General features: G+C 42.2%; 1 protein-coding gene across 2 annotated transcripts; it reads left to right on the forward strand.

Annotated features, from left to right (window-relative positions):
- The first annotated feature begins 288 nt into the window (after window positions 1–288).
- cdk2 (cyclin dependent kinase 2) lies at window positions 289–26,034 on the forward strand. Of its 2 annotated transcripts, none has more exons than XM_080218129.1 (7): window positions 289–423; window positions 6,343–6,420; window positions 11,840–11,960; window positions 14,225–14,395; window positions 15,087–15,203; window positions 21,858–22,061; window positions 22,603–26,034. In XM_080218129.1, the coding sequence occupies exons 1-7, from the start codon at window positions 308–310 to the stop codon at window positions 22,705–22,707; spliced, it is 912 nt and encodes a 303-aa protein (XP_080074255.1). In that variant the 5' UTR covers window positions 289–307; the 3' UTR covers window positions 22,708–26,034. The 2 variants fall into 2 exon arrangements, with proteins under 2 accessions (XP_080074255.1, XP_080074256.1); XM_080218130.1 differs by having other exon boundaries at window positions 15,087–15,188.
- Window positions 26,035–26,396: the final 362 nt, after the last annotated feature.

Genomic DNA, 26,396 nt, shown 5'->3' on the forward strand with positions numbered 1-26,396 from the left:
AACGGTTTTTGGACCGTCAGTTATTAAAAGCAGGCAAGGCTCTTTTAACGGGACAGTCAGTTTGATGACGTTACATTGAAAACTTCCTGACCCAATGGTGTGGGATGTGGGTGGAACTGAAAGAGCGCGGGAAAGGCAGTGTAATATGGCGCGGTACTAACTGTTACATTGTTACAGTATTTGTCAATTTCAATCCCTGTTAAAAGTAACCATTGCTGCACTGGGTAAGAAGGATTGAGCTGCCGGGGTCATCTCGCCAGGGACTAATTGGAGGGGAAGAGAGGGGGGGGGGGGGGAGTTTGAGAAGATGGACAGTTTCCAGAAAGTCGAGAAGATCGGGGAAGGGACGTACGGTGTGGTTTATAAAGCAAAAAACAAAGACACAGGTGAAGTGGTGGCCCTGAAGAAGATTCGACTCGACACGTGAGTGATGAGATCCCTTTAAGGGCTTGTGAGCGGCCGCTAGAGTGATCATTAAGGCCGGGATATTACGGGTCTTAGCGCAAACAAAAGATCCAGCAGGATGCGACCGCATTTACGTTTATTGTTAACGTTTTCTTAACTTTTTTCAAGAAGAGGCGGGGGGCATTATAATTATTTTAAAAGACTGAGTTCTGTGTGTGTTTCCTGCCCTAAGCCTGTAACTTTCTTGACTGTAATCTACGTTCATTGTGGCGACAGGCCCTCGTAATGTGATATATTATTGATCATGTCCACATAGCTCACAACGGAGGAAATGAAGATGAGAGAATCCTTTCCAAATGAGGGATGAGGCAGTCATCCAATGCGGTTTCGGTATTTTGTCATTCCATTAAGTCCTCCATTAATATTCCCTGTACCTGATTTAATTAATGCCGGAGTTTTTTTGGTGTGGTTCCTTTCCTCGGTGATCTGGACGATCAAGGTTTTGGTTTGGATTCTGAGTGAGCTAATCTCTGCTTGTGTCATACTAATGAACACTAAGATTGGACTGGGAGAGCTTGGTGAAACGTTAGCCAAGATTCTTGCCTACATGTTAGTTAGCCAGCAATTTGAACTGTATGTAAATATCAAGAGTACTGCATTGCATTTGAGGCACCCAAGAGTGGAACATGCTGTATGGGGGCAAATTAAATTTTATTACACTTTATATCATTTTCAAGTCAAAATGTTTTGTAATGTACTTTTACAAACTTTATGAATGAAGTCTTTTTTTGAAGGGGGGGGAATGTCGTGCTCGAACATGGTCTTTGTGGATGTCATATGAAGACAACTGTCATGTGTTCCCAAGTTGAATGGTCTTGAACAAAGTAGATTTGGATGAGGAATGCCAATTCACTCCTAAGAACATTTGTTCACAGAAACCTTCTTCAGGTCACAGCCAACTGTTCCTTAAATGGTTCCAGGAATTTGACCTCTGCTATCCTACTAAGAAGTTCATGACATATGCTAGTTTACCCTATATAAGAACATAAGAACATAAGAAATAGGAGCAGGAGTAGGCCATCTGGCCCTTCGAGCCTGCCCCGCCATTCAATAAGATCATGGCTGATCTGTCGTGGCTCAGTTCCACTTTCCCGCCCTCTCCCCATAACCCTTAATCCCCTCTCTTATCAAAAACCCATCAACCCGCTTCTTAAAAATATTTAGCGAGGCAGCCTCCACCACTTCAACGGGCAGAGAATTCCAGAGATTCACCACCCTTTGAGTGAAGAAGTTCCTCCTCAACTCCGTTCTGAACCGCCCCCCCTTTATCTTGAGGCTGTGCCCCCTAGTCCTACTGTCTTTTTTGAGCGGGAAGAGTCTTTCCACCTCTATCCTATCCATCCCATTCATCATCTTATACGTCTCAATGAGATCTCCCCTCATTCTTCTAAACTCTAACGAGTACAAGCCTAGTTTATTCAGCCTCTCCTCATAGCTCAACCCCCTCAACTCCGGTATCAGCCTAGTAAACCTCCTCTGCACTCCCTCCAGGGCCAAAATATCCTTGCGCAGGTGCGGCGCCCAAAACTGCACACAGTACTCCAGCTGCGGCCTCACCAATGCCCTATACAGCTGCAGCAAGACCTCCCTACTTTTATATTCAATCCCCCTCGCTATGAAGGCCAGCATCCCATTCGCCTTCCTGACCACCTGCTGCACTTGCAGGCTGGGTTTTTGCGACTCATGCACAAGGACCCCGAGGTCCCTCTGCACCGTCGCCTGCTGCAGTTTTTCGCCACGTAAGTAATAGTCCTTCCTACCATTCTTCCTACCAAAGTGGACCACCTCACACTTGCCAACATTAAATTCCATTTGCCATTTCCTGGCCCATTCGCCCAGCCTATCTAGATCCTTCTGCAGACTCTCCACACCCTCCGCACAATTTGCCTTTCCCCCAATCTTGGTGTCATCAGCAAATTTCGACACCCAACACTCGGTTCCCTCCTCCAGATCATCTATATAAATGGTAAATAGCTGAGGCCCCAGCACCGACCCCTGGGGCACCCCACTAGTCACCAACCGCCAATCCGAATAGCACCCATTGACCCCCACTCTCTGCCTCCTATTTGACAACCAATCCTCTATCCACGCTAACACCCTACCCCCAACTCCATGTCCTCTGACCTTCTGCAGTAACCTCTTGTGAGGTACCTTATCAAACGCCTTCTGAAAATCCAGAAAGACCACATCCACCGGCTCTCCTCTATCCACCGCCCTAGACACATCCTCATAGAACTCCAGTAAATTTGTCAGACACGACTTCCCTTTAATGAAACCGTGTTGCGTCTGCCCTATCAAGCAATTCCCTTCAAGATGCCTCGCAATTTCCTCCTTAATGACGGATTCTAACATTTTACCTACCACAGACGTTAAACTAACCGGCCTGTAATTCCCCGCCTTTTGCCTGGCACCCTTCTTAAACAACGGCGTAACATTAGCCGTTTTCCAATCCTCCGGCACTTCCCCGGAATCCAGCGACGTCTGGAAAATAACCACCAAGGCATCCACTATCACCTCCGCCATTTCTTTCAGAACCCTCGGATGCATTCCATCCGGTCCTGGGGACTTGTCCACAATCAGCCCCTCCAGTCTGTCGCGCACCACCTCTCGAGTAACAGTAATGTCATTAAGACCCTCCAGTCCTACCACCTTTCCATCGCTAACACCCGGCAAATTATTCACGTCCTCCTCCGTGAAGACAGAAACAAAAAAGTTATTCAAGACCTTAGCCATATCCCCATCCCCTACCACTAGGTCCCCTTTCTCATCCGCTAAGGGACCAACGTTCACCCTAGCCAGCCTCTTCCTTTTTATATATTTATAAAAACTCTTGCTATCCTTTTTTATATTAAGCGCTAGCCCAGCTTCATAGCTTCTTCTACCCTCCTTTATCAACTTTTTTGTCAATCTTTGTTGACATTTAAACCTTTCCCAATCCTCTTCTCGCCCACTGCTCTTAGCTACTCTAAATTCCTCCGCTTTTAATTTAACACTTTCCTTCACCTCCTTCGTTATCCACGGCTTATTACCTCTCTTCCTACTGTCCTTTTTAACCATCGGAATAAATTTCTGCTGAGCACCAAGAAAGATCTCCTTAAAGATCCTCCACTGCTCCTCAGCAGACCTACCTTCCAACGCGCTCCCCCAGTCCAATATCCTGACTCAGCATTGTGTTGTGGATGAGACATTAAACCAAATTGCAGTCTGTCTGCTCGGGTTTATGAAAAAGATCCCAAGAAGAGCAAGGAATTTTCCCAGTGTCTCGCTTATTAATACTATATGAATATTCCTCCCTCAATTGACACCACAAAAATAGATAAACTGGTTTTGGAAGCTCTGGAATTTCCTCCCTAAGTCTGTCTATCGTCTCTCCTCCTTCAATGTTCCTTAACCAGATGACCAAACCTTTGGTCACCTGCTCTAAGATTTCTTGATGCTTGGTGTAAAATATTGTTTAAAAATGTGAAGCACCTTGGGGTAGCGTAGTGATTAGCACTGCTGCCTCACAGCGCCAGGGAGCCGGGTTCGATTCCTAGCTTGGGTCACTGTCTGTGTGGAGTTTATGATGTGGATATGCCGGCGTTGGACTGGGGTAAACACAGTAAAGAGTCTGACAACACCAGGTTTAAGTCCAACCGATTTATTTGATAGTGAATCAAATAAATCGGTTGGACTTAAACCTGGTGTTGTCAGACTTTTTACTATGTGGAGTTTATACATTCTTGCCATGTCTGCATGGGTTTCCTCCCACAGTCCAAAAGATGTGTTAGTTAGGTGAGTTGGCCATACTAAATTCTCCCTCCTGTATACCTGAACAGGTGCCGGAGTGTGGCGACTGGGGGATTTTCACAACATCGCAGTGTAATTGTAAGCCTACTTGTAAATAAACTTTTAAACTACTTTTTGGGATGTTTTACTATGTTAAGCATACTATATGAATACAAGTGTGTTTGTGGGCTATTGTTAATACAGAGGAATTGTGAACTAAACTTTTCACCCTTTGACCCATACTACCATGATGTTCTCGAAGTCTTAATTCCCAGGGCACTGTACCAGACAAATTGATCACTGACTGCTGAACCAACGGCTCTGGGAAAGTAATTGACATCCCCTCCAGTAGGTGGTGCTGGAGTCCTCTAGCTGTTTCTCCTTTTCTCCACCTCAACACCTTTTGTCCTGGATCTTGCACTTGGAAGGAAGCCCAGCAGTTCTAAATCATTAAGCTGAACTGTTTGGACATGCAGTGATCTAAGGTGTAGCCATGTCCCAGGCTCAGTTCTCAGCCTCTGAGCTGGTATCAACCATGACGTTGGCGGTGCAGTAGACAGTCACAGTAACTAGAATCAACATTATGTTTAACATTACTCACAATGTCCTCTATCATTTCAGTGCAATATAAAATGAACAAAGAACAAGATAGCACAGGAACAGGCCCTTCGGCCCACTAAGCCTGCACCGATCACATTGTCCTATCTAGACCAACTGCTTATATCCCTTTATTCCCTGCCTGTTCATGTCTCAATGCAGATAAGTCTTAAATGTCACTAATGTGTCTGTCTCCACCACCTCACTTGGCAGTGCATTCCAGCTCCCACCACCTTCTGTCTTTTTTTTTGAAAGAAACTTCCCCATACATCTCTACTGAACCTTTTCCCTCTTACTTTGAACTTGTGCCTCCTTGTAATTGTAATTTCTGCTCTGGGGAAAAAGCTTCCACCTTATCTATGTCCCTCATAATTTTATAAACTCTGTCAGGTTGCTCCTCAGCCTCCATCTTTCCAGGGAGAACAATCCTCAAAGTACCTAGAGGTCTGCTGTCCCTTGCCATATTCCTCTAAAGAAGAATAGGAAATTTGATGCATACCAGATCCTTTGTGCCTAATGTTATCATGTGTGTTAGTGGAATAGAAACTTGATGCAGCATCTTACGGTTCTGTGATGATGCTTTGATATCAGTATGTATAAGTGAATTTAATACACTTTGTAAAAGAAAGTGATTCCTCATTCCTAACTGGCCAATTAACAGAACCCTCATGTACAGGCAGCACCGCATCAAGGCTGCAGAAAGCACTCAAGCCTTCAATAACCTTCTCTATGAACTGGCTGGTACCTCAAGAGGATCACAGGCAAGAGCTTAAGGACCGCTCCTCTTGCTATCACATACTTAAGCCAGTATGGTACTGGTCTGCTGCAACAAGCTTATTGATACTCAATGTGCATCATCACAAGTGCTCTTTAACCAACTCTGCTCCTCCCACCCCCCTCAAACCCCCATCACGTCAGGAGGGTAATTGCAAAAGGCAAGCTATTGGAGAAGGACTACTCTGACCCAAGCCTGCTTCACTCAATTACCACCTCAAACCACCATCAGTATGCCTTTCCTCACGTTATCCTATATGGTTAAACCCATCACATTAAGGCAGAACAGCTGAGGATTGGCAGGAGAAAATATCAACCAGAAACCACTGTCTCATTGTACACATCACAGCCCATCCACCCAGTTTTGTTTTCCTACAGTGACGGTGGGCCCTGTAAAAACCATTTGCAAACTGACCAAGGCCTCTGTGCAGCCACCCAACAACAGAAGGGTGTAGGTTATAGCACCCTTAAGGTGGCCCTTAGCCCCACACACATACCGTCTTTGCAATAGTTTCACTGAGCAGCTTTACAAGTTGGTGTAGAGTTAGCGGTAACCTCACTTCTTTCAGGCAATAGGATGAGAGTATCGAGACTTCTGCAGAAGAGTATGTGATGTTGCCTTGTTAACAGCTGGCTGGCTCCGTTTTATTTGGTGGGTGAAGAAAATTAATTTTTTTTTTAGTTATACCATACAGTTAATTATCATCTTACTAATTACTTGTGCATTCTGTCTTTCAGGGAAACTGAGGGAGTGCCAAGTACAGCAATACGAGAAATTTCCCTGCTGAAGGAACTCAGCCATCCCAACATAGTCAAGTAAGGACTCTATTTTTGTGGTGTATCATGAGTTGAAGGAAACATTTCCTACAAAGAAAACCTTTATATTCTTATTGCACAGTTATGAATCCTCTTAGGCTTGTAAAAGCACTTCACACTCAAACAATCATTGCATTTCAAAGTGCTTCATTATGTGAGGGAAGTGAGGCAGCCATTTTGCAAACAGTAAGGTCACAGTAACAGCAATGGGAGGAAATGTGGTCCACAGTAAGATTGTACTGTTGGCAATGAACTGAATACTTGTGCACTGTAAGATTGTATTTGTGGCAATGAGCTGAACATTTGCGCAAAGATCATACTCGCGCCAATGAGCTGAATGTTTGCATACAGTAAAATTATTCTGGCAGCAATGAACTGAATAGTTGCGCAAAGATTGTCCTGGGCGCAATGAGATGAGCATTTGAGAAAAGCAAGATGATATGTCGGCAGTTCTCTGAAATTCTGTGCCAACTTAAGACCAATTTCTGTGGTGAGAGAATGTAGATTCTGTGGTTTACATCATAAGAAATGTTCAACACCAAGAATTTTTAGATTAAAATGAAAACTCCAGTTTAGAGAACAGCTCTTCTAGTCCTTGGTTAGGGAGAGAGAAGGCCGAAAGCAGCAGCAAAATGGGAAACCAAGACTGGGAGGAACCCGTCAAATCAGCTGGCAGCCTGGTGTTTTTAACCATATAATCTTACTCAATGTTAGGGAGAAGCCCTCGAATTCAAGATTATTACCCCCAGGCATTTTCCATTAACACTGGGGCTGTGGTCGGCCTCTAGTTTCATTCAGCTTGGCTGAAGTGATGGTGGAGGTCTTATCTGTACCACCCTCAGCTGTAAACACAACCTATCCTTCACACTGTGTGTTGCACCGGCCCATCCATAACCAAGCATCTCAAAGCACTGCTGTACTAGCCGGGTGACTTATGGCTGGGAGGCAGCGGGGAGATAAAATTCCAGGCTGGTTTGTGGCCATGGAGGGATTTAAAAGTAAGGATGCAGATTGATTCAAGTATTCATTATTTGAACAGTGAAGCTGAATAATAAGGGTTGAAGGTGTCTGTATGTTCTGCCTTTTGGATTTGTGCATGTTTTCATCCACTGCTGCACTTTATGACTGAATAATTGAAGCTCAAGCATCCCATTGCATGTATCTCTTTTACCTGATTCTCGGGCTTGTCATGTTGAAGTCCTGTTTATAAGAAACCTGTGATTTTTCAATTTGGTCGGTTATGTTTTGCGCAGGGATATGCTTCCACACAGACTGTACCCATACTGCTAATTGGGGACACATTTTAGCTGCCCAGTTTGAAAAAGGAATAAATTTGCTCTGTGCCCTGTATTTCTTGAATGAAAAAGCTCAGGTGACCAACATGTTACCATTAATCAGAAACTGAACTAGCCACATAAACACAGTGGCCTCAAGAGCAGACCAGAGGTTGGGAATTCCATGGCGAGTAACTCGCCTCCTGACTCCCCAAAGACTGTCCACCATCTACAAGGCACAAGTCAGGAGAGTAATGGAATACTTGCCACTTGCCTGGATGAGTGCAGCTCCAAAAACACTCAGAGTTTGACAACATCCAGGACGAAGCAGCCTGCTTGATAGGCACCCCATCCACCAACATTCAGTCCCTCCAATACCAGCCGTGTGTTCCATCAACAGGATGAACTGCAGTAGTTTATCCCAAAGTTCCTCTGACTAGCAGCAGCTTCCAAGTTCACGATCGCTACCACCTAGAAGTCATAGATAGCAGATGTGTGAGCACTGAGTGTACCTGTATGAGATGGATTGCAGTGATTCAAGAATGGCAGATTGTTGCACGAGGTTAAATCTCACAGGATCCAGGGTGAGGTATCTAAATGGATACAAAATTGGCTTCTTGACAGAAGACAGAGGGTGGTTGTAGAGGGTTGTTTTTCAAACCGGAGGCCTGTGACCAGCGGTGTGCCTCAGGGATCAGTGCTGTGCCCACTGTTATTTGTCATTTATATTAATACTTTGGATAAGAATATAGGGGGCATGTTACTAAGTTTGCAGATGACACTAAGATTGGTGGCATAGTGGATAGTGAAGAAAGTTATCTCCATTTGATCAACTGGGCCAGTGGGCTGACGAATGGCAGATGGAGTTTAATTTAGATAAATGTGAAGTGATGCATTTTGGTAGCTTGAACCAGGGCAGGACTTACTCAGTTAATGGTAGGGCGTTGGGGAGATTACAGAACAGAGAGACCTATGGGTGCATGTTCATAGCTCCTTGAAAGTGGAGTCACAGGTGGACAGAGTGGTGAAGAAGGCATTTGGTGTGCTTTGTTTCATCAGTTAGAACATTGAATACAGGAGTTGGGACATCTTGTTGAAGTTGTACAAGACATTGGTAAGGCCACACTTGGAATACTGTGTGCAATTTTGGTCACCCTATTATAGAAAGGTTATTATTAAACTAGAAAGAGTGCAGAAAAGATTTACTAGGATGCTACCAGGACTTGATGGATTGAGTTATAAGGAGAGGTTGGATAGACAGGGACTTTTTTCTCTGGAGCGTAGGTGGCTGAGGGGTGATCTTGTAGAGGTCTATAGAATAATGAGGTGCACAGATCAGCTAGATAGTCAATATCTTTTCCCAAAGGTAGGGGAGTCTAAAACTAGAGGGCATAGGTTTAAGGTGAGAAGGGAGAGATACAAAAGTGTTCAGAGGGGCAATTTTTTTCACACAGGTTGGTAGGTATCCGGAACAAGCTGCCAGAGGTAATAGTAGAGGCAGGTACAATTTTGTCTTTTAAAAAGCATTTAGACAGTTACATGGGTATGATGGGTATACAGGGATATGGACCAAATGCGAGCAATTGGGATTAGCTTAGGGGTTTAAAGGAAAATGGGTGGCATGGACAAGTTGGGCTGAAGGGCCTGTTTCCATACTGTAAACTTCCGTGACTCTATGACACGAAGAAGGCAGATCACTACCATCTTCTTGAGGGCAAATAGTGATTTGCAATAAATTCTGCTCTCACCACGGATGCTCACGTCCATGAAAGAATTAAAAGCAGTTTTGGGTTTTGCCGCTGTTGATTTTCGCTCACCCCACCCCTACAAATGATGGATTTGTAATCCAGGATTTGGGAATGGATGTGTTGTGGGTTAGGGAATCAACGAAACAGAGCTTACTGAGACTCTGAGCATAATGTGAGAAGTAGCTGTGGGTAGAGCAGTGTTAATAAACAACTCACCTGTCTTGTTCCTATCTTATCAGTGTCCTGAACTCTTAGCTGTGTCCTTGTGTTCCCCACACTTGAGTTCACCTTCTTGTTTTCTGGGGGTCCATGGTGAGTTGATGAAGGCCTTGAAGTAGATTCCACCTTGAATTGTGTCATAAACACTGCAGCTTTCTGTGACTGGAAAACACAATTGCTCATTACTGAAAGCAGCCAGGATTCTGTGATACTTTGAGTTTCTGTGACGTTAATTGAAATTTGTATCAGCTGCTGTTTGAAGCAAGGGCTGCTTCTGTCATTTGTTTGAAAGATCTTTTGGGGAAAATTGAGGTGGGGTGGAGACCTTATCCATGAGGATGTTCCTGTTGAATGTAATTCCCATGGCTTAACTTCAGAGATGGTATTTCAGCTTTTAGACTTGCAGCAAAGCTGTCCAGCTCTGGGTGCTGTCAGTGAGTGACAATGCCTGGTACTGAATCTCCTAGCCTTGGATATCTACCGATCAGCATCTTGAACACCAGTCAGTATCTAATGCTGCATAACTGCTCAGTGTAACAACTGAGCAGATCTCTGACAAGTTTTTGAGATCCGAAATGGTAGCCTAGGGAATAGCTATAAGCACTCGGGCATTGCTGGAAGGTAGGAAACCTTTTGGAAATAGGGTTTAAAGGGAGGCCTTTGCATTGTGTTTTTTTTTATGGCTCCAGCTTGCTATTTATTGCAATACTAGGGAAGAATCTTGCTGAATCTATGGAAGCACAGACTGTCAGTTAATTCTTTTATAAAGCTGTTGTTTGAGTTTTATAATCAGGTGCAATGTTTCCTCTTGGCTCAGCAGAGTTCACGTGGTTATTATTGTGGAGAAACAAATTTAAGGGTCAATTTTTAGTATTTCTACATAGGCGGCTGTATTCTGTGCTCCAGGCAGTAAATGCAATGCCATAAAATCATAATCATTCCTGATTTTTGTGATGGACCAAATGAAATGTAAATCCGGAAGAAAAACTGAAAACGCAGGAAATACTTACTAGCAACATGAGTAGAGAGCAAGCCAGTTTCAGGTCCATGACCTTTCATCAGAACTGGTGGATGTTGGAAAAGTAACAGGTTTTAAGCAAGTAAGGTAAGGAAAGGTGGGAGAGGAAGAAAAAGCTAAAGGAAAGGCCTGTGTTCGGGTAGAAGGCATGAGAGATTAAATGACAAAAGTGCATGGTGGCACAGTGGTTAGCATTGCTGCCTCACAGCGCCAGGGACCCGGGTTCAATTGCAGCCTCGGGTCACTGTCTGTGTAGAGTTTGCATGGTCTCCTCGTGTCTGTGTGGGTTTCTCCAGGTGTTCTGGTTTCCTCCCACACTCCAAAAATGTTAAGATTAAGTGGATTAACCATGCTAAATTGCCTCCTTAATGTCAGGGGTTTAGTGGTGTTAATATGGGGTTATGGGGATAGGGCCTGGATGGGATTGTTGTCAGTGCAGGCTGAATGGCCTCCTGCACTATAGGGATTTGATAGTGCAAGATAAAAGGGAGGGGTAATGGCACAAGGAAAAGAACAATAGATCGGTTTTGAGGTGGTGAACTCTCAAGCTTCCGTGAAGCCTCATTCACACTGTGTAGGGGCCAAGGACAGAGTGGGAGTGAAGCGGTGAATTAAAATGACAAGTGACCAGAAGCTCAGGGTCATGCTTGTGAACTGAACGGAGGTGTTCAGTAAAGCAAGTACAAATCTGGAGCTACTCCTTTCTTGCACTCTGGCTGTTCACGGCTTTCACCATAGTGTAATGCAGTAGATTACATAATGGACCGTTTGTAATCAATGGGGAAGCCTTTAATCTAAACCTGGACTGAGCTAGGGAGTGTGACAAAAGACTGATCTATAAAGGAGGTAGTTAATTGTCTTCCTCAATTACAACAGCAATGTACATTTATATCGCATCTTTACGATGATGAGGCTCTTCACAGGAGCATAAATAGACAAAACAAATCACCGCACCAGTTGCATTTTGCTGCTTGCATAACTAAAACAGTAAGATTTGCCGAATAAATCTTCTAAAACCATATAATTTATTGTGGCTGCTGCAAATTTTGATATTTTGTGACCGTACAGTGGCTGAGAATGAGGTCTTTCTGGAGAATTACATTGGAATCCATGGCTGGATTACTAGTATTCCTCTTTTCCCCTCCGCTCTCCTCCTTCAGGTTACTTGATGTCATTCACACGGAGAATAAACTCTATCTGGTCTTTGAGTTCCTGCATCAGGATCTGAAGAAATTCATGGATGTCTCTTCGGTCAATGGGATCCCATTGCCACTCGTCAAGGTAAAATCACACTGGTTTCATAGGGCAAAGTTAAAATGGAATGGATCCAGAGCAGGTCAACCACTTGAGGGATTTGGTGTGGTTGGTATATTCACTAGTGGGTGATTTGTATGGCTGCTTAATATGTTACTTTGCCAGTCAACATGATGGCTGTATCTGTGGTGCAAATTAAACTGTTCAATGCACAAAAGTGTAGACTTTGATTAATTTTTCTCGTATAGTAGACAACTTCTTAAAAGTGGATTCTCCAAGTGCTTCAAATGATCTCTGGCAAGTGCATAGAATTAGTTCTGCGTCGGTGGGAAGCTGGACTCGTATGTTTCCCATTCTGAAGGCATACCAAAGTTCTTCTGCAATCAATTGATTATTTTTCGAAGCTTTGTTGCGTAGGCAAATATAACAGCCAATCTGCGCAGAGCAAAGATCCACCAACAGCAGTGAGATGAGCAAGCTTTTGAACTGTTTTTGATAGTATTAGTCAAGGGTAAGTGTTAAGAAAACTACTGTGCTTCATTTCAAATTGTATGGTGGGACCTTTGGTATCCACCTTAATGTCTTGTCCAAATAATGGCGAAGGAATTCTGGCAGTGGATCTCGTTTTCAAAATGATTTGCTAATCTGGATAGTGCAATATTGATGGACTTCTTCAGCTCAAGGTATAACGGAGAATGCATCCTGTATTACAAATCGCATGGCAATTGTAAATGCGTACGTGCAGATTTATACACTTGGATTGGTATTCTTCATTGGCCAAGATGAGGAACTGTCCTTGACAGGAGGTTCGACTGGAGAGTCAGAAGATATGTTGGGCATTCTACTGAGCCAGCATGTGGTATCTCTTAGTGCTTAGGAAGGGAGTATGGTGCTATCCTCAGTAGAAAGTCGTCCCATTCCTCTGGATGCCCATGTCCAGGCAAAGCCTGTAGGCACCACTTGTAACACTGTGCCAAGTTTCCATTGGTATGAAATGTTTAACTCAGCAAATCCTCTGACTGCATTTGTGGGAAAATAATATCCTTTACTTAAAAAAATGAAACCTGCTATTCTTTTATAATTGAATATATGTATGTTAATTTATTATTTAAAGTCAACACCTCATCTTTTTATAGGGGCTTTCCAACCCAGCTTTATTTTGCCCACTCTCTAATTGCAACCTTTTTTTTGCACTGTTGCTGGCAATTTTTTTCCAGCTTGTGAACTTTCAATACACATAATCTGGAGGTTTAGCTCCACACCAAACATGTCCTTTTGAAATCTCATCTGTTTAATTTTTCTCTAAAGGGGGATTCCAGAACCAGGGCTATAACCTGAACGTTAGAGCTAGGCCATTCAGGAGTAAAATCAGAAACCACATCTTAACACAAATGGTCGTGGAAATATGATGTTTGCTTCCTATCTACAATACTAAAATTGATAGATTTTTGCTCAGTACAGGTGTTAGGAATATGGAGCTGAAGGTGGGTCTTTGAAATTGAGGTACAGATCAGCCATGATATTAAATGGTGGAGCTATTCTTGAGGGGCTGAATGACCTCCTCCTATTTCTATGTGTATGTTTTAAACATTAGATCACTCTGTAGTGATGCTTGCACACAAAACATTTTCAGTGTTTTCAATGTAACCCTCTATACTTCTACTATGGGATGGCCCCGCTGGTATAATTGCAAGAGCTATCTTTCACAGGACAGGCAAAAAACCACATTCTGGTACAGCACAGGCATTGACATCACTGAATTGCCCAAGTAGCCTGTTTAAAGCTATTCGTCCTGGCCTCTGTAGTGCCACACGCCTCTATTGTATGTGTGTTTTATCAGCTGTCCCAAACAAACTCTTCTCTAAGAACAGGGGGATATTACTCTTTTCATCCCTTTTGTGAGAGAAAGTCTTGTTTATTGCCCTTTTGTGATATTTATACCTGGAGATAACTATGCTGGGAAATGAGGTGAAGGAGTGGAATCTCAATCTTGTTGCTATTTCTCTGCTTCTTTTACAGTGGTGAGTGTTCCCTCCTGAATATTATTACTTCATTTTTAACTGCAAGGTTATTTCTATCCGTGTTTGATTTTTGAATCCTGCCCCTCCAAGCACTTGATTTGTTATCTGAATCAGGTATTTGAACAGAAACGTCAGGTGATGTTGGCTTAACAGCCTTGGGATTTTGTGCTGTTCCAGTTCTGTTTATCATTTAGATCTGGTACAGTGATTGATGTTATGTGCATTTTGTTGTTGTGAAGGTTAACTATTTTGTGTTTTTCTCCCATTCAGAGTTACCTATTCCAGCTACTACAGGGGCTTGCATTCTGCCACTCACATCGGGTACTTCACCGTGACCTGAAGCCCCAGAACCTGCTGATCAATGCAGAGGGTGCAATTAAACTGGCTGACTTTGGACTCGCACGAGCTTTTGGAGTGCCTGTTCGCACATACACCCATGAGGTAGGTCACACACACACTCACTGCTCCCCAAACTGGACAAAGTGACTTGGATGGGTAAAAAATGTTCCAGGGTGTCACTGGGTAGGAACTGTTAATTTTGTTGTAAATAATGTGATTATTCCCAGAAACTGAGGAAGGGGCCATGAGGAATTGTGGTTTTATGCTCTGGTAAAATGGGCAATATAAGCTATTATGGGCAGCCAGAGGCTGCAGCTTCTTCCTTTTGTTGGTAACTATGCCTGGAGATAGCAGTTTGTTAGTGAAACTCCTGCTGTTTAGTGGCACCGCGTATGATAACTATGTGTATGTACCCTTCTGTTCATGACCCATTTGCTGGTGGCCATTGAAATCTCCCTGAAGTTATTTTTGCTTATCTTGAGTGGTAATGAAAATAACTATTGACCTTTTTTAATATGGGTGCAGAATTGAGAAGAGATACCAGGCTTCAGGTTAGATGTTGACAGTATTTTCGATGGATGCTGCCTGACTGGCTAAGTAGTTCCAGCAATTTTTTGCATTCATTCTATGGGCTAGAGCCTGGAGAAGTGGGAGAAGTTGAGACTGAGTGCGAAGCTATTAGTGAAACTAAAAGCAAGCAAATAAATCTGTATTTTCCAACGTAATGTGGAATTCTCAGCAATTCCATCACTGAAGTTGCAATATGAGTTTGAAATCTTTGTTCTTTTTGCAGGTTGTCACACTGTGGTATCGAGCCCCTGAGATCCTCTTGGGGTGCAAATATTACTCCACTGCAGTAGATATATGGAGTCTTGGCTGCATCTTCGCAGAAATGGTAACAGATTCTAAAGTTAGTGCAGCTCTGTGATAAGATAATGATCAAAACTGAGGAATACATCCTTTTGCATCATTGTGTCAGCTTGACTTTATGCTCTGACAAATGAGTGTTGAAATGCAATCCGAAGTGGTTCCGACCCACCTTACCACCGTGCCTATTCTTCCCTCCTACTTGGCAATAAGTCTTAAATCCTCAAATAAGCTGGAGAAAATTTGGTGTGAATGAGTATCAAAGTGGACATTCAAACATAGGTCCCAAATTGATGAGGGCAGGAAAAGATTGATCCCATCTGTAAGGGTGTACAATGATTTGTATTGCATACTCTGTTCTCCAATTCAGAGAAATTGTCAGGTTCTGTGGTTTTATCTTTTACATGATAAATTTAGGAAGTTCCACAGGGAGTAGTCTTCAAGAAGCATGCAGACAATGCAAAACCCACCCTTCTAGACAGCTGATGTTTTAATGATTTGAATGTAGAATGAATTGCGTTGTTGCCTCTGGCTTTAGATGCTTAATGTAATGAGTGATCTTCTGTATCAGTGGTCTTTGAAGAGGTTTGAGAATCTATTTAAGACACTTTTACATGACACAATTGTGTAGTTCACTGCACACATGGATCTCTTTCTGCCATTGAACTCCATATTATGGCCGAATCAAATTCTCTGATCCCATCAGTGTCATAGATCCACAGTTTTGTAAGGCTCTGGAAGCTGTTTTTAGTAACGTATGCATAGGAAGTGGCTGTGAATTGTATAAATGTGTTTGAGGGAAAGCTAGATAAATACTTAAGACAGAAAGGAATTGGAATCATGTTTGAGGGTTGTAAATGATAACTCTTGAAAAGACCAATTTGTTCACCAATATGGCTGTTTCTTTTTTTAATTTACTGGTTAGGGTCTCAACATTTGAGACTCACCCGAGCAAAGCCCATTTTTTCCTACTTTGAGTCATTGAGAATTGCAATGGAGCACACAGTTGTTAGAGGTTCCAATGAAAGTTCCAATAAATGAGCAATTTAGAAAGTAAAAGAGCCATGTGATGAAGGGAGCAGGAAAAGCATCTTTTCATCTGATGAATTTATGCCAGATTGCCTGGGGTGCAGTGAGATTGGATACAAAGATGTCTATTCGGATTTCCCAGAGAAGTATTTCGGTGCCTTTGATCACTATCCTTAGCACTCAGATGATCTCCCAGCCCCTCTCCCTCCCCTAATATCTGCGTGATCAATTTTATCAGGTTTTGGCTTCGGGCAGTGAGAGTAGGTCATGATATGGTGTGTGACTTTAGTGTAACAGGATTAAGAGGCTGGAAATGTGAAGAAATGTTCAAGCCATTTCTCATTAAAGTTTTAAATTTCTTTAACCTTGTAACATCACTTCAACATCTTCCATTTGATTTTGATTTTCATTTTATTATCTCACTAAAAGGCAGTGGGTGTTGCTCCCATTTTCCCCGCCCCCCCCCCCCCCCCCCCCCCAACAATTTTCTACTCTATTGCCCCATTTGCCAGCAAACAGGCTAATTGATCCTCTGCCATTTTTGCTTTTCCCTCTCTGTGAACATCAATTCTCTGCTTGGGAGGTTGCTCTGCACGGGTGAATCATTCTGGCTGATGTACAAACATGGGAGTAGGCCATTCAGCTCCTCAAGCCTGTTTTGTGCCATTTAATAAGATTAAATCAGATCTACATCCTGCCTACTCCTGATGACCTTTAGCAAGGATCTATCTAGCTCTGCCTTAAAAATATTCAAAGGCTCTGCCTTAAAAATATTCAAAGACTCTGCCTCAGAAGGTAGTGGAAGCAGAGTTCCTCAAGTTCTTTGTGGCCCTCAGAGAAAAAAATTTTCACCTCTACCTTAAATGAATGACCCTTTATTTTTAAACAATGACTCCCTAGTTCTAGATGCTCCTACAAGAGCAAACATCCTCTTCACATTTGCCCTCTTAAGACTCTTCAGAATTTTAAAGGTTTCAATCAAGTCGTCTCTTACTCTTTTAAAATTCATTAGATACAAGCTTAACCTGTCCAACCTTTTTATAGAACATAGAACAGTACAGCACAATACAGGCCCTTCAGCCCTCAATGTTGTGCCGAGCTATGTCCGAACCCAAGATCAAGCTATCCCACTCCCTATCATTCTGGTAAATGTGAGACAACCTCGTGAGATAACCCGTGCATTCCAGCTATTAGTTTGGTAAACCTCTGAACTGTTTCTTACGCATTTACATCATTGCTTAATTAAGGAGACCAATACTGTACACAGTACTCTAGATGTGCTCTCATCAGTGCCCTGTGCAACTAAAGGTGTGGCACCTTATCAAATATCTTTGGAAATCTAAGTACAGGACATTTCAAAGCTTCTCCATTATCCACAGCACGTTACTTTCTCAAAGTACTCCAGTAAGTTGGTTAGACATGATTTCCCTTTTGCAAAACCATGTTGACTTTGCCTGATTACCTGTAGTTTTACGCTTTCTGTCTCCCTTTTTGAATAAAGGAGTTACATTTGCTATCTTCCAATCTAATAGGACCATCGCTGAATCTAGGGAACTTTGGAAAATTAAAACCAATGCATCAACTATCTCATTGAACACTTTTAAAATCCTAGGATGAAATCCATCTGGACCCTGGGATTTGTCAGCCCACAGCTCTAACAAGTTACTCAGTATCACTTCTCTGGTGACTAACTTTCCTGAGTTCCTTCCTCCCATCCATTTCCTGGTGTCTAGTACTTTTGGGGTGTTAGTTGTATCCTCTATAGTGAAGACTGATGCAAAATATCTGTTCAATTCATCTGCCACCTAATTGTAGTTTTCAGTTATCAGTTCTCCAGACTTGCTTTCTATTGAACAAACATGCATTCTTTCTTTTCTGGATAAAAGAGGTTTCTCCTGAATTTCTCCTTGCATTTGTTAATAACTACCTCAAATTTAGGTTCCCTAGTTTTGGACAGAGCTGCACTGCCTCAATTACCTGCCCTAGGACAGCTGGATAACCCAGCAAAGGTCTGTACACTGTTCGTTTTGAAATACAGCAGAATGACCACCTTGTTACTTGAGTCATGCTGTGAACATCCTTGTTTTGTGCAGATGAGGTGGTCAGAGATGTTCATGTAGCTGCACTGTAAATCACTAAGGATCAATTTGTATGAATAGGGGAGAGGAGAAGTCTTTCCCAGTTTTTGCTATCATTTGACATGTGTCTGGTTTTTGAATAGCCTGGCTCTGAGTTGAGTTGTTCTTTTATTGGTGGATAATTCAAGATGGAGATTTGTGATCTATAAACATCAGAAACCCATGGTGTTAAGGATTTTAGAAGCTGTCATTGGCCTTAGAGCCCCTAAGTTTGGGAGAGCAATATCAGATGGCATCTTGCTGCTGCCATTGTTTAGTGACTTGGAAAGGCAGAGGTGTGAATGTCATTGAGGATATCATTGGCTATAATGTGCCCCGCTGTCTTGGCTCTCACATGATGAATGCTGACTTGGGCAGGGTAGTGGAGAATGCCTCGTGTCTGTAGAACTGTAAACCAGTAAGGAAACTTATCCCTGCGCAAGTATGATGCCTTCTCCCTAACCCTGTGCCACCGCAGATGACCCTTTTGCATCTGCTGTGAGGGAGGGGAAATTTAGGTTGTGGACTGTTCTATTCATGTAATGTCTTGTGGTAGTGTTCATTGTCCAAGGAACAGAATAAACAGAGCTCCTCTGAAATCTACTCTCAAATAGCTGCATTGTTTAAATGTGGTGCATGATTTCAATGTGCTGGGCTCATGATGTAATGAAACTTGCTGACCTAGTTGCCTTTGGATAGAAATTCTTGTCTTCTATTCTACACATACTTTTGCCTTTTTGTTGCATAGTATACCCACTGTATTTTGTGGAATCATAAGCAATCTGATGGAACAGTAAATGCGTGCTTCGCACTGTGAGGTTATTCCGGGGGGGTGGTGGTGGGGGGGAGTTCGCTGTTAATGAAATATTCAAACCAATTGAATTCAGTTTGTAACCGTTGCATAACTAGATTGCAATGAAACCATATTTTGCTTGCCTACAAGCTATCTGCACTATGTGGAATGTGTGACCATACCTTTAATTTGGCAGGAGAATAAAAGCATAATAGGACCATGGATGTGTCAGACTTACTAACCTTCCAAGTCTGTGTCACCCATTGACAAAATGAAAAAGGATGTTAATTGATTTTTTTTCCCCAAAAAAGTTTGTTCTTCAAAGTCTAATGGTGAAACTTTCAGTTTACTGATGGACATTAACAACATGTGTGCTACCCCCCCCTGTCAATCTCAATGCAAATAAGATATTCTGCATCCAGTAAAACAACATGGTGACTTTAATCTAGACCAGTAATTGGCTGCCTATTAATATTGTAATAGGCTGCTACCTGTGGCTCAGTGGATAAATACTTAACATACAAACCAAGGCGGCCCCAGGCACAATTTTTGGTGTGTGCTGATTGCACAGATGTGAGGTCTTGCTGCAATTGTACAAGGTACTGGTGAGGCTGCACCTGGAGTACTGTGTGCAATTTTGATCCCCTTATTTGAGAAAGGATATGTTAACTTTGGAGGGGATGCAGAGAAGGTTCACTGGGTTGATTCCAGAGATGAGGGGTTAGCTTATGAGGAAAGATTGAGTAGACTGGGCCTGTACTCTAGAGTTTAGAAGGCTGAAGGGGGATCTTTATAGAGACATATAAGATAATGAAGGGGCTAGATAGGATAGAGGTAGAGAGATTCTTTCCACTTAGAATGGAAACAAGAACGAGAGGGCACAGCCTCAAAATAAGGGGGAGTCAATTTAGAACGGAGTTGAGGAAGGAACTTCTTCTCCCAGAGGGTAGTGAATCTTTGGAATTCTCTGCCCATTGAAGCAGTAGAGGCTACCTTGTTAAATGTGTTCAAGTCACAGATAGATTTCTGACCAATAAGGGAATTAAGGATTATGGGGAGCAGGTGTGTAAGTGGAACTGAACCACTATCAGATCAGCCATGATCTTATTGAATGGCGGGGCAGGCTCGAGGGGCTAGATGGCCTACTCCTGCTCCTATTTCTTATGTTCTTATGTAATGTCTGCCAGGGCAGCAGGGGGGTTGACGGAAGGGTAGGCTCTGTGATTGACCTTGGTGTCCCTGGTCCTGACTTCGGCTTCAACACAAGCTTCCGTAGTGTAGACAGAAGCCAGCTCACCTTGTTTCTTGCTACTTTGCGTGTTTAAATACTGTGCCAACACCATTGTCCAGACATGTGTGTGAAGCATGATCACTTGGATAACATATCAGAGTGGCTGGTCCCTATAAAACTGCCACATCAAGAATTAGCAACTTCAGGACAGAAAGAGGTGCAGAAACCAGCGTTCCTATCTATCCAATGCTCCAGATGTAGAAAGGCTATTTAAATATGCACAGTGGTGAGCACTGCTGCATCACAGCGCCAGGGACCTGGGTTTAATTCCTGGCTTGAGTCATTGTGTGGAGTCTGCACATTCTCCCCCGTGTCTGCATGGGTTTCCACCGGGTGCTCTGGTCTCCTCCCACAGTCTGAAAAACATGCTGGTTAGGTGCATTGGCTGTGCTAAATTCTCCCTCGGTGTATCTGAACAGGTGCCGGAGTGTGACAACTAGAGGATTTTCACAGTAACTTCATTGTAGTGTTAATGTAAGCCTACTTGTGACAAAATACTTAAACTTAAATGTGAAAGTCCAAGGGAGCACAGCTGTAATAGCTATTGTGAGACAATAGAGTGGTTTACTCAAGCAATATTGCCAATTGTGGTTTTACTTTTGTCAAAAACTCGATGTTACCAGTGAGTGCCTCAAAACCCCAAAGGATAACTTGAAACACTGGTTCTCAGTGGTGTATATTTGTTTATAATAATGTGAGGAACAATGTACAACCCAATGAGAATCCAGTTCAGTCATTGTGTAAACAATTAATAGAGTATTACTAAATTAAAAGAAAAACATAGGACAAAGACTAATGTACGCTATGACACTTTATCTAAAATTACCTCATTCCCAAAATATACCCATGTACCCTGAGCTCACTAAGACACCCTTTTTTCCCCAAATGGCCTACAATTTAATAAGTCAGTCAAATCCAAAATACAGCACACAACATAGTTTAGATGACCAAGTTTAGGAAAATGTCTTTTCCTAGTTTCAGTGAAGGTATGAAAACTGTGTCTTTTAGAGGAGAATATCTGCAATCTGCCGTGGCTCTAAGTGTTAGATGGAACAGGCCCCCATGGCTCTGATCATAGATGGAACTGGCCTCTCTGAAGTTTAGATGGAAATGGTCTGTCTAACTGTTGGATGGAAAACTAGCCATCCTCCCCAGTGAGGGTGCTAGCAGTTATACTGTTCACGCTCTGATATTCCACCCTGTGGATTCAGCTGTCTATGCTTCTCAAATTCCTTGCCTTTAGAAGTTATTATTTGTATAGCCCTGCCGATCTCTGGTAAACAATGTTTCCTGATATGGTAATTCGCACCTCAGTTTCTCCAGACACATGCTAATCTTGTTACTGGCCATTTACAACTCCACATTCCTCCAGCGCCTGCTAATCTTGTTACTGTCTTTTTGTTTTTGTCTCAAGTTCACTGTTAAATTTGTTAACTTCCAGGTTCCTAATACTTTTGTTTTTCTCAGATCACTAGGAGAGCCTTATTCCCTGGAGACTCGGAGATTGATCAGCTGTTTCGCATTTTCCGCACTCTTGGAACACCAGATGAATTGGTCTGGCCAGGAGTAACCTCCATGCCTGATTACAAGCCAACATTCCCAAGATGGATTCAGCAGGATCTTGGTAAAGTGGTCCCCCCTCTGGATGAAGTTGGCAGAGACCTGTTAGCTGTGAGTAATTGGATACGAATGCAGGCAGCATCAAATAAATTTAGCAGAGCAGGCTTAAAGGGTTGAGCGGCCTATGTTTCTAAATTAGAGTGATCAGATAATCAGTCTGGAATGCCAACCATCAGCCTAGGAATGAGAAAATGGGGAAGAAAATGCTAAAATGTTCATCTATAGTTCTGGACTGGTTTGAAAGGAAGAAGCCCTAAGTTCTGAAGATCCCTTGTTACGCTTCATCACCTCTCTACCTCATTTCCCTACTTAAGACGCTCCCTAAAATCTACTGCTTTGACTAAGCTTTTGGTCATCTAACCTAATATCTCCTTATGTGGCTTGGTGTCAAAGTTTGTTTTATAATGCTCCTGTGATAGCACTTTGGGGCATTTTATTACGTTAAAGCTGCCGTTTCAATATGAGTTGTTGCTCATCCGCTATATAATCAGTGTTTCACTTTTTAAATCTCTCCGTCATAATTTATTTTGCCTTACTTTTTGAAAGTTCTTGCTGGATTTAACTGACCCACTTTGATTCGTCTTTCCTGCAGCAAATGCTTCAGTATGATCCAAGCAAGCGGGTCTCAGCGAAGAATGCCCTGTCCCATCCTTTCTTCCAAGATGTGACCACAGCTATTCCTCAACTTCGAGCTTAAAATTCAGCCGATCAATCGCTCATCTGGAAAGCCTGAAAAGTCACTTGCGGGAACCGATGAGGCAGTGTCTGTCTTGCCAATCTTTATTCCCATAAGTGCCAAAGATCCATGTGTTGGCTCATTAACATCTCCCAGAGCTTATATAGTTCCATATGGTTTTTGCAAACATTTGATCTTTTTTATCGAAGAACTTTTCGTATTTCTTAGATAAATGGATGGTCTCTAGTTGGCCTTCCTCATGGGACCATTTTGCCTAATTCGATTGGAAAGCATCCGATTTATCAGATCAACTCATTGCAATACAGAAAGCCACAATAGGTGTGCATTTGTGCTTTAATTTTCCATTCCTACCAATCAACCAGAACAACACTAAAAATCCTAGTGAGATCCCTTCATCCAAATAAAAATTACCTTTCCATTAAAGAAATGTCCCAGTGATTAAGATGCAAATCTCCAACTCTGAGCCACACAAAACAGAAAGGTCCTAGTTTGATTCTCAGTATCTACTGATTTCAGCCAAGCTAGGGTAGAGGTCTACAATTGTCTGGGTTGGGGCGAGGAAGATAGCTCATGATTCCATTTCTTGTTTGCTATCTAGTGACCCTCGCTGGTGTTGTGCATGAGTGGACAGGTGCTTGACGTAGATGTGATAAACCCTGTGGTTGGATGGTCAGTTAATGCTCATTGTCCAGGATGGCATATGAAGAATGGCCTTTAAGACAAGGTAGCCCATTGATTGAGCTCAAAGTGAGAGTTGATGTTGGGAGAGCAGAGCAGAAAATAATAATGGGATAATAGCTCAGTGAAGAAATGTATTGCCCATTGTGATGTTGAGCCACAAATGATTCTGGTACTAAATTAGCAAATCTTAGTCAGTGAGGACAGTATTATCAGCCACCAGGCTAGGGAGAAAGGGAAATTGGCCTGGCTTCCTGTTCTTGGTCACTAGCCATCTCTGCCAGAAACCATGTCTGTGCAGGTCTCTGGTGAACACAGGGTGAAGCATGGGTCAAGAAGAGGTGGTGAGGAAATTGGTCAAAAGAGGAATGCAAATTACCAGAGAGAGCATCAATAATATTTTGTTGCATAAATTAGACCAACTGGGTGTTCACTGAGCAGATTTATTTTCTAGTTGGAGTGTGTAGTTTCTTCGGAAGGTCACTTTAGATAAATGCATGATAATTAAGTTAGCCTAATAATCCCACATGGAGGCTTTTTGTCTCTTCCCACAGGAAGCGTGACTGCTGTCACTCAGTCATGCACTAGGTGCTAATGGTTGTGGGATAACCTGTGCTGTAGATCCTGAAGTTGAATTCAATTCATTTGTTTCCTGTTATTCTGAGTCACAACTCCAGTTGACATGGCACAATTCCAAGAGGCAAATATGGGGCTGATATTACTGAGCAATGCTGGAGGGAAAGCATGAGCACCAAACACAAAAACAAGGAGGGTATTGATCTGCATGAAGAAAATGCACAAGTTAATGCTTACAAACTAAAATTATATGAAACTTTTGGATCGAGTGGTTTTTTTAAAATTTCGGTTGCCCCACATTTTAGTTCAGGTTGCAGTTCCACAAAAGCTGAATTAGAATTGCAGGTTAGGGTGAATGGATATTGTCTCCAAGATTATATGGTAATGTGCATTTTTGAACCATTTCTTTTGATGTTTTAATCTTATGTAATTCTAACCTTGGATCTATGAAAGGATATTTTACAATGTTTTTGAGACTGGATATAAAAATTGTTACCGACACAAGCTTATCCAACCCATATTGGAATTTAACCTCTGTTCACCTATGTGAATACAGTGTAGCTACCCTTTTACTCTAGGTTTAAGTTGTGGCCAATTTAGTTTACACTGGTAGCATGTTAAGCTTTAATGTTTAAGTTTTGAGATTAGTTGGCCTGCAGTTAGTTATTTGCCCCCAATTGGGGGCAAGCATCTCTCATAACTAAAATGTACTAAGCAGTGATATAAGTATGGCTTCCACTGTGCTTTGTTGATGGTGGTTTCCAAGTAGCTTGACTGGATAATGTGGGCCAAATGGTCAACAAAACAAGACAGTAGAGTTCTCCCAAAGCAAATTAAACCCAGCAGGTAATTGGGTAACCCAATGAATAAACTGTAATGCTATTTGGCTTAAATCACCATGGCACCACCTTGTGATATCTTCAAAATGGACTAGATGCTTCAAAATAGCAAGATCCCGGTAAATGGTTATTCATGTAATCCCACAATCACTTGGGAAAAATTTGGGATGCAGCAGCACTAACAACTGCAGCTCATCTCTTGCCTCCTTTCCACCTGTAGACCCCTGAGGAAAAACAGAATGAGATCCATTGTCCTAAATATGCTAAGTGGCTGAGACTTTGGGGGCCTTTTCAGCGACTTGGTAGATAATGGTATACAGCGTGGTGCAAAACAGCAACGCAGGGTAGGCAAGTCCCTCATTGAACCCTCGGTCTGCATTGAGTCCGATAGGAGTAGTGCTACGTTTGGCCTTGGTTTCCTGGGCTAGAAAAAAAAATTTGCTTCAGTGAACTACGTCTCCTGTTCCACTGTAAAGTCTCCCCCGGCTGTACACCTGGAGCCTTGATCCAAGGTACTAACCCATCCCACACTGCAGTAAGTAAATCCATTTCAGACTCAAGGCTTGAGATATTTTATAAAGCAGATCATTGGTAAAGATCATTGAAAGTAAATTTATATTTACTAACTTCAATGTTGTTCCGATGTCAGTTGGATAGTTATTTCAATATTTCATGCAGATTAAAATTGAACCTATGAACTGTTTCCTTTCAATTTAGAGATGTTGCAAATTTTGGTTTCCTTGGTAATATGTTTCTGTGATTTTTGTCATTTGGAAGACCAACCAATGGCCTCATCTGACCAACTTTACCAAAATAATAGGCTTGAGTATGGTTTTGAAATTGTCATCAAATGGGGATGAGCTCTGTTTAATGTTTTTAAGTATTTGTGGGATTTGCATTTGCCCATTTTTTAATTATGTAGAAAATTAAAAATATTTTGACTGAATTGTTTGTATGCTGAAAGATTCAAAGTTAGGTGGGAGTAGGGATCTGGTGCCTGCATTTCTTGTGTGAGGCAACAAGAAGAGGGGATTTGCTCTCCCTTTTGAATGCTTCAGGCTGTGGTGCCTCCTGTCAGGTTTGTAATTTGGACTTCAATGTCCGTTGTTACTTGGACATTACAATCTGGAAATATCTTGAGCTAAACAACCAGAAAACCTGTCTTGTGCATTGCAGGCTCATTTGTTACCAATATATATCATTTTTTAATATATTGTAATTTGCAATTACCAGAATAAAGGTCTTGTAATTTCATCACAGTTGTCAATCTTTCAATAATTAAAAGCAGAAAATGCTAGAATGACCCACTGAGTCCATCACTTCCGTCCCTGCACTGCCCTCCAGTCACAGAAGTTTTATAGATGCCAGAAATAATATAATTTTAGTTTCATTGAAAGCTTATGGTTGAATTATTTTATTTGTTGTGCCTTTTATATTTAAAATACAAAGGGCATGTGTAAAATTGGTTCTGTTGATGACACTGGGTCAACCCGATGGATCCCTCATGGAATAACAACGAAGTGCTGAGAACAATGTGTAGAGGGAAACAGAAATAGTGTTTTGAGTTGAATATGATTTAGAACTACATCCTTCCAT

The sequence above is a fragment of the Carcharhinus amblyrhynchos genome, chromosome X (genome assembly GCF_965287045.1).
Source record: "Carcharhinus amblyrhynchos chromosome X, sCarAmb.v2.hapA, whole genome shotgun sequence".
Classification (NCBI taxonomy): domain Eukaryota; kingdom Metazoa; phylum Chordata; class Chondrichthyes; order Carcharhiniformes; family Carcharhinidae; genus Carcharhinus; species Carcharhinus amblyrhynchos.

Excerpts from the sequence above, each read along its gene's own strand:
- cdk2 (XM_080218129.1), top strand. The coding sequence starts at position 308 with ATGGACAGTTTCCAGAAAGTCGAGAAGATCGGGGAAGGGACGTACGGT. Across the intron at positions 11,961-14,224 it reads TCCCATTGCCACTCGTCAAG|AGTTACCTATTCCAGCTACT; the intron begins GTAAAATCACAC and ends TCTCCCATTCAG. Across the intron at positions 14,396-15,086 it reads TTCGCACATACACCCATGAG|GTTGTCACACTGTGGTATCG; the intron begins GTAGGTCACACA and ends TTCTTTTTGCAG.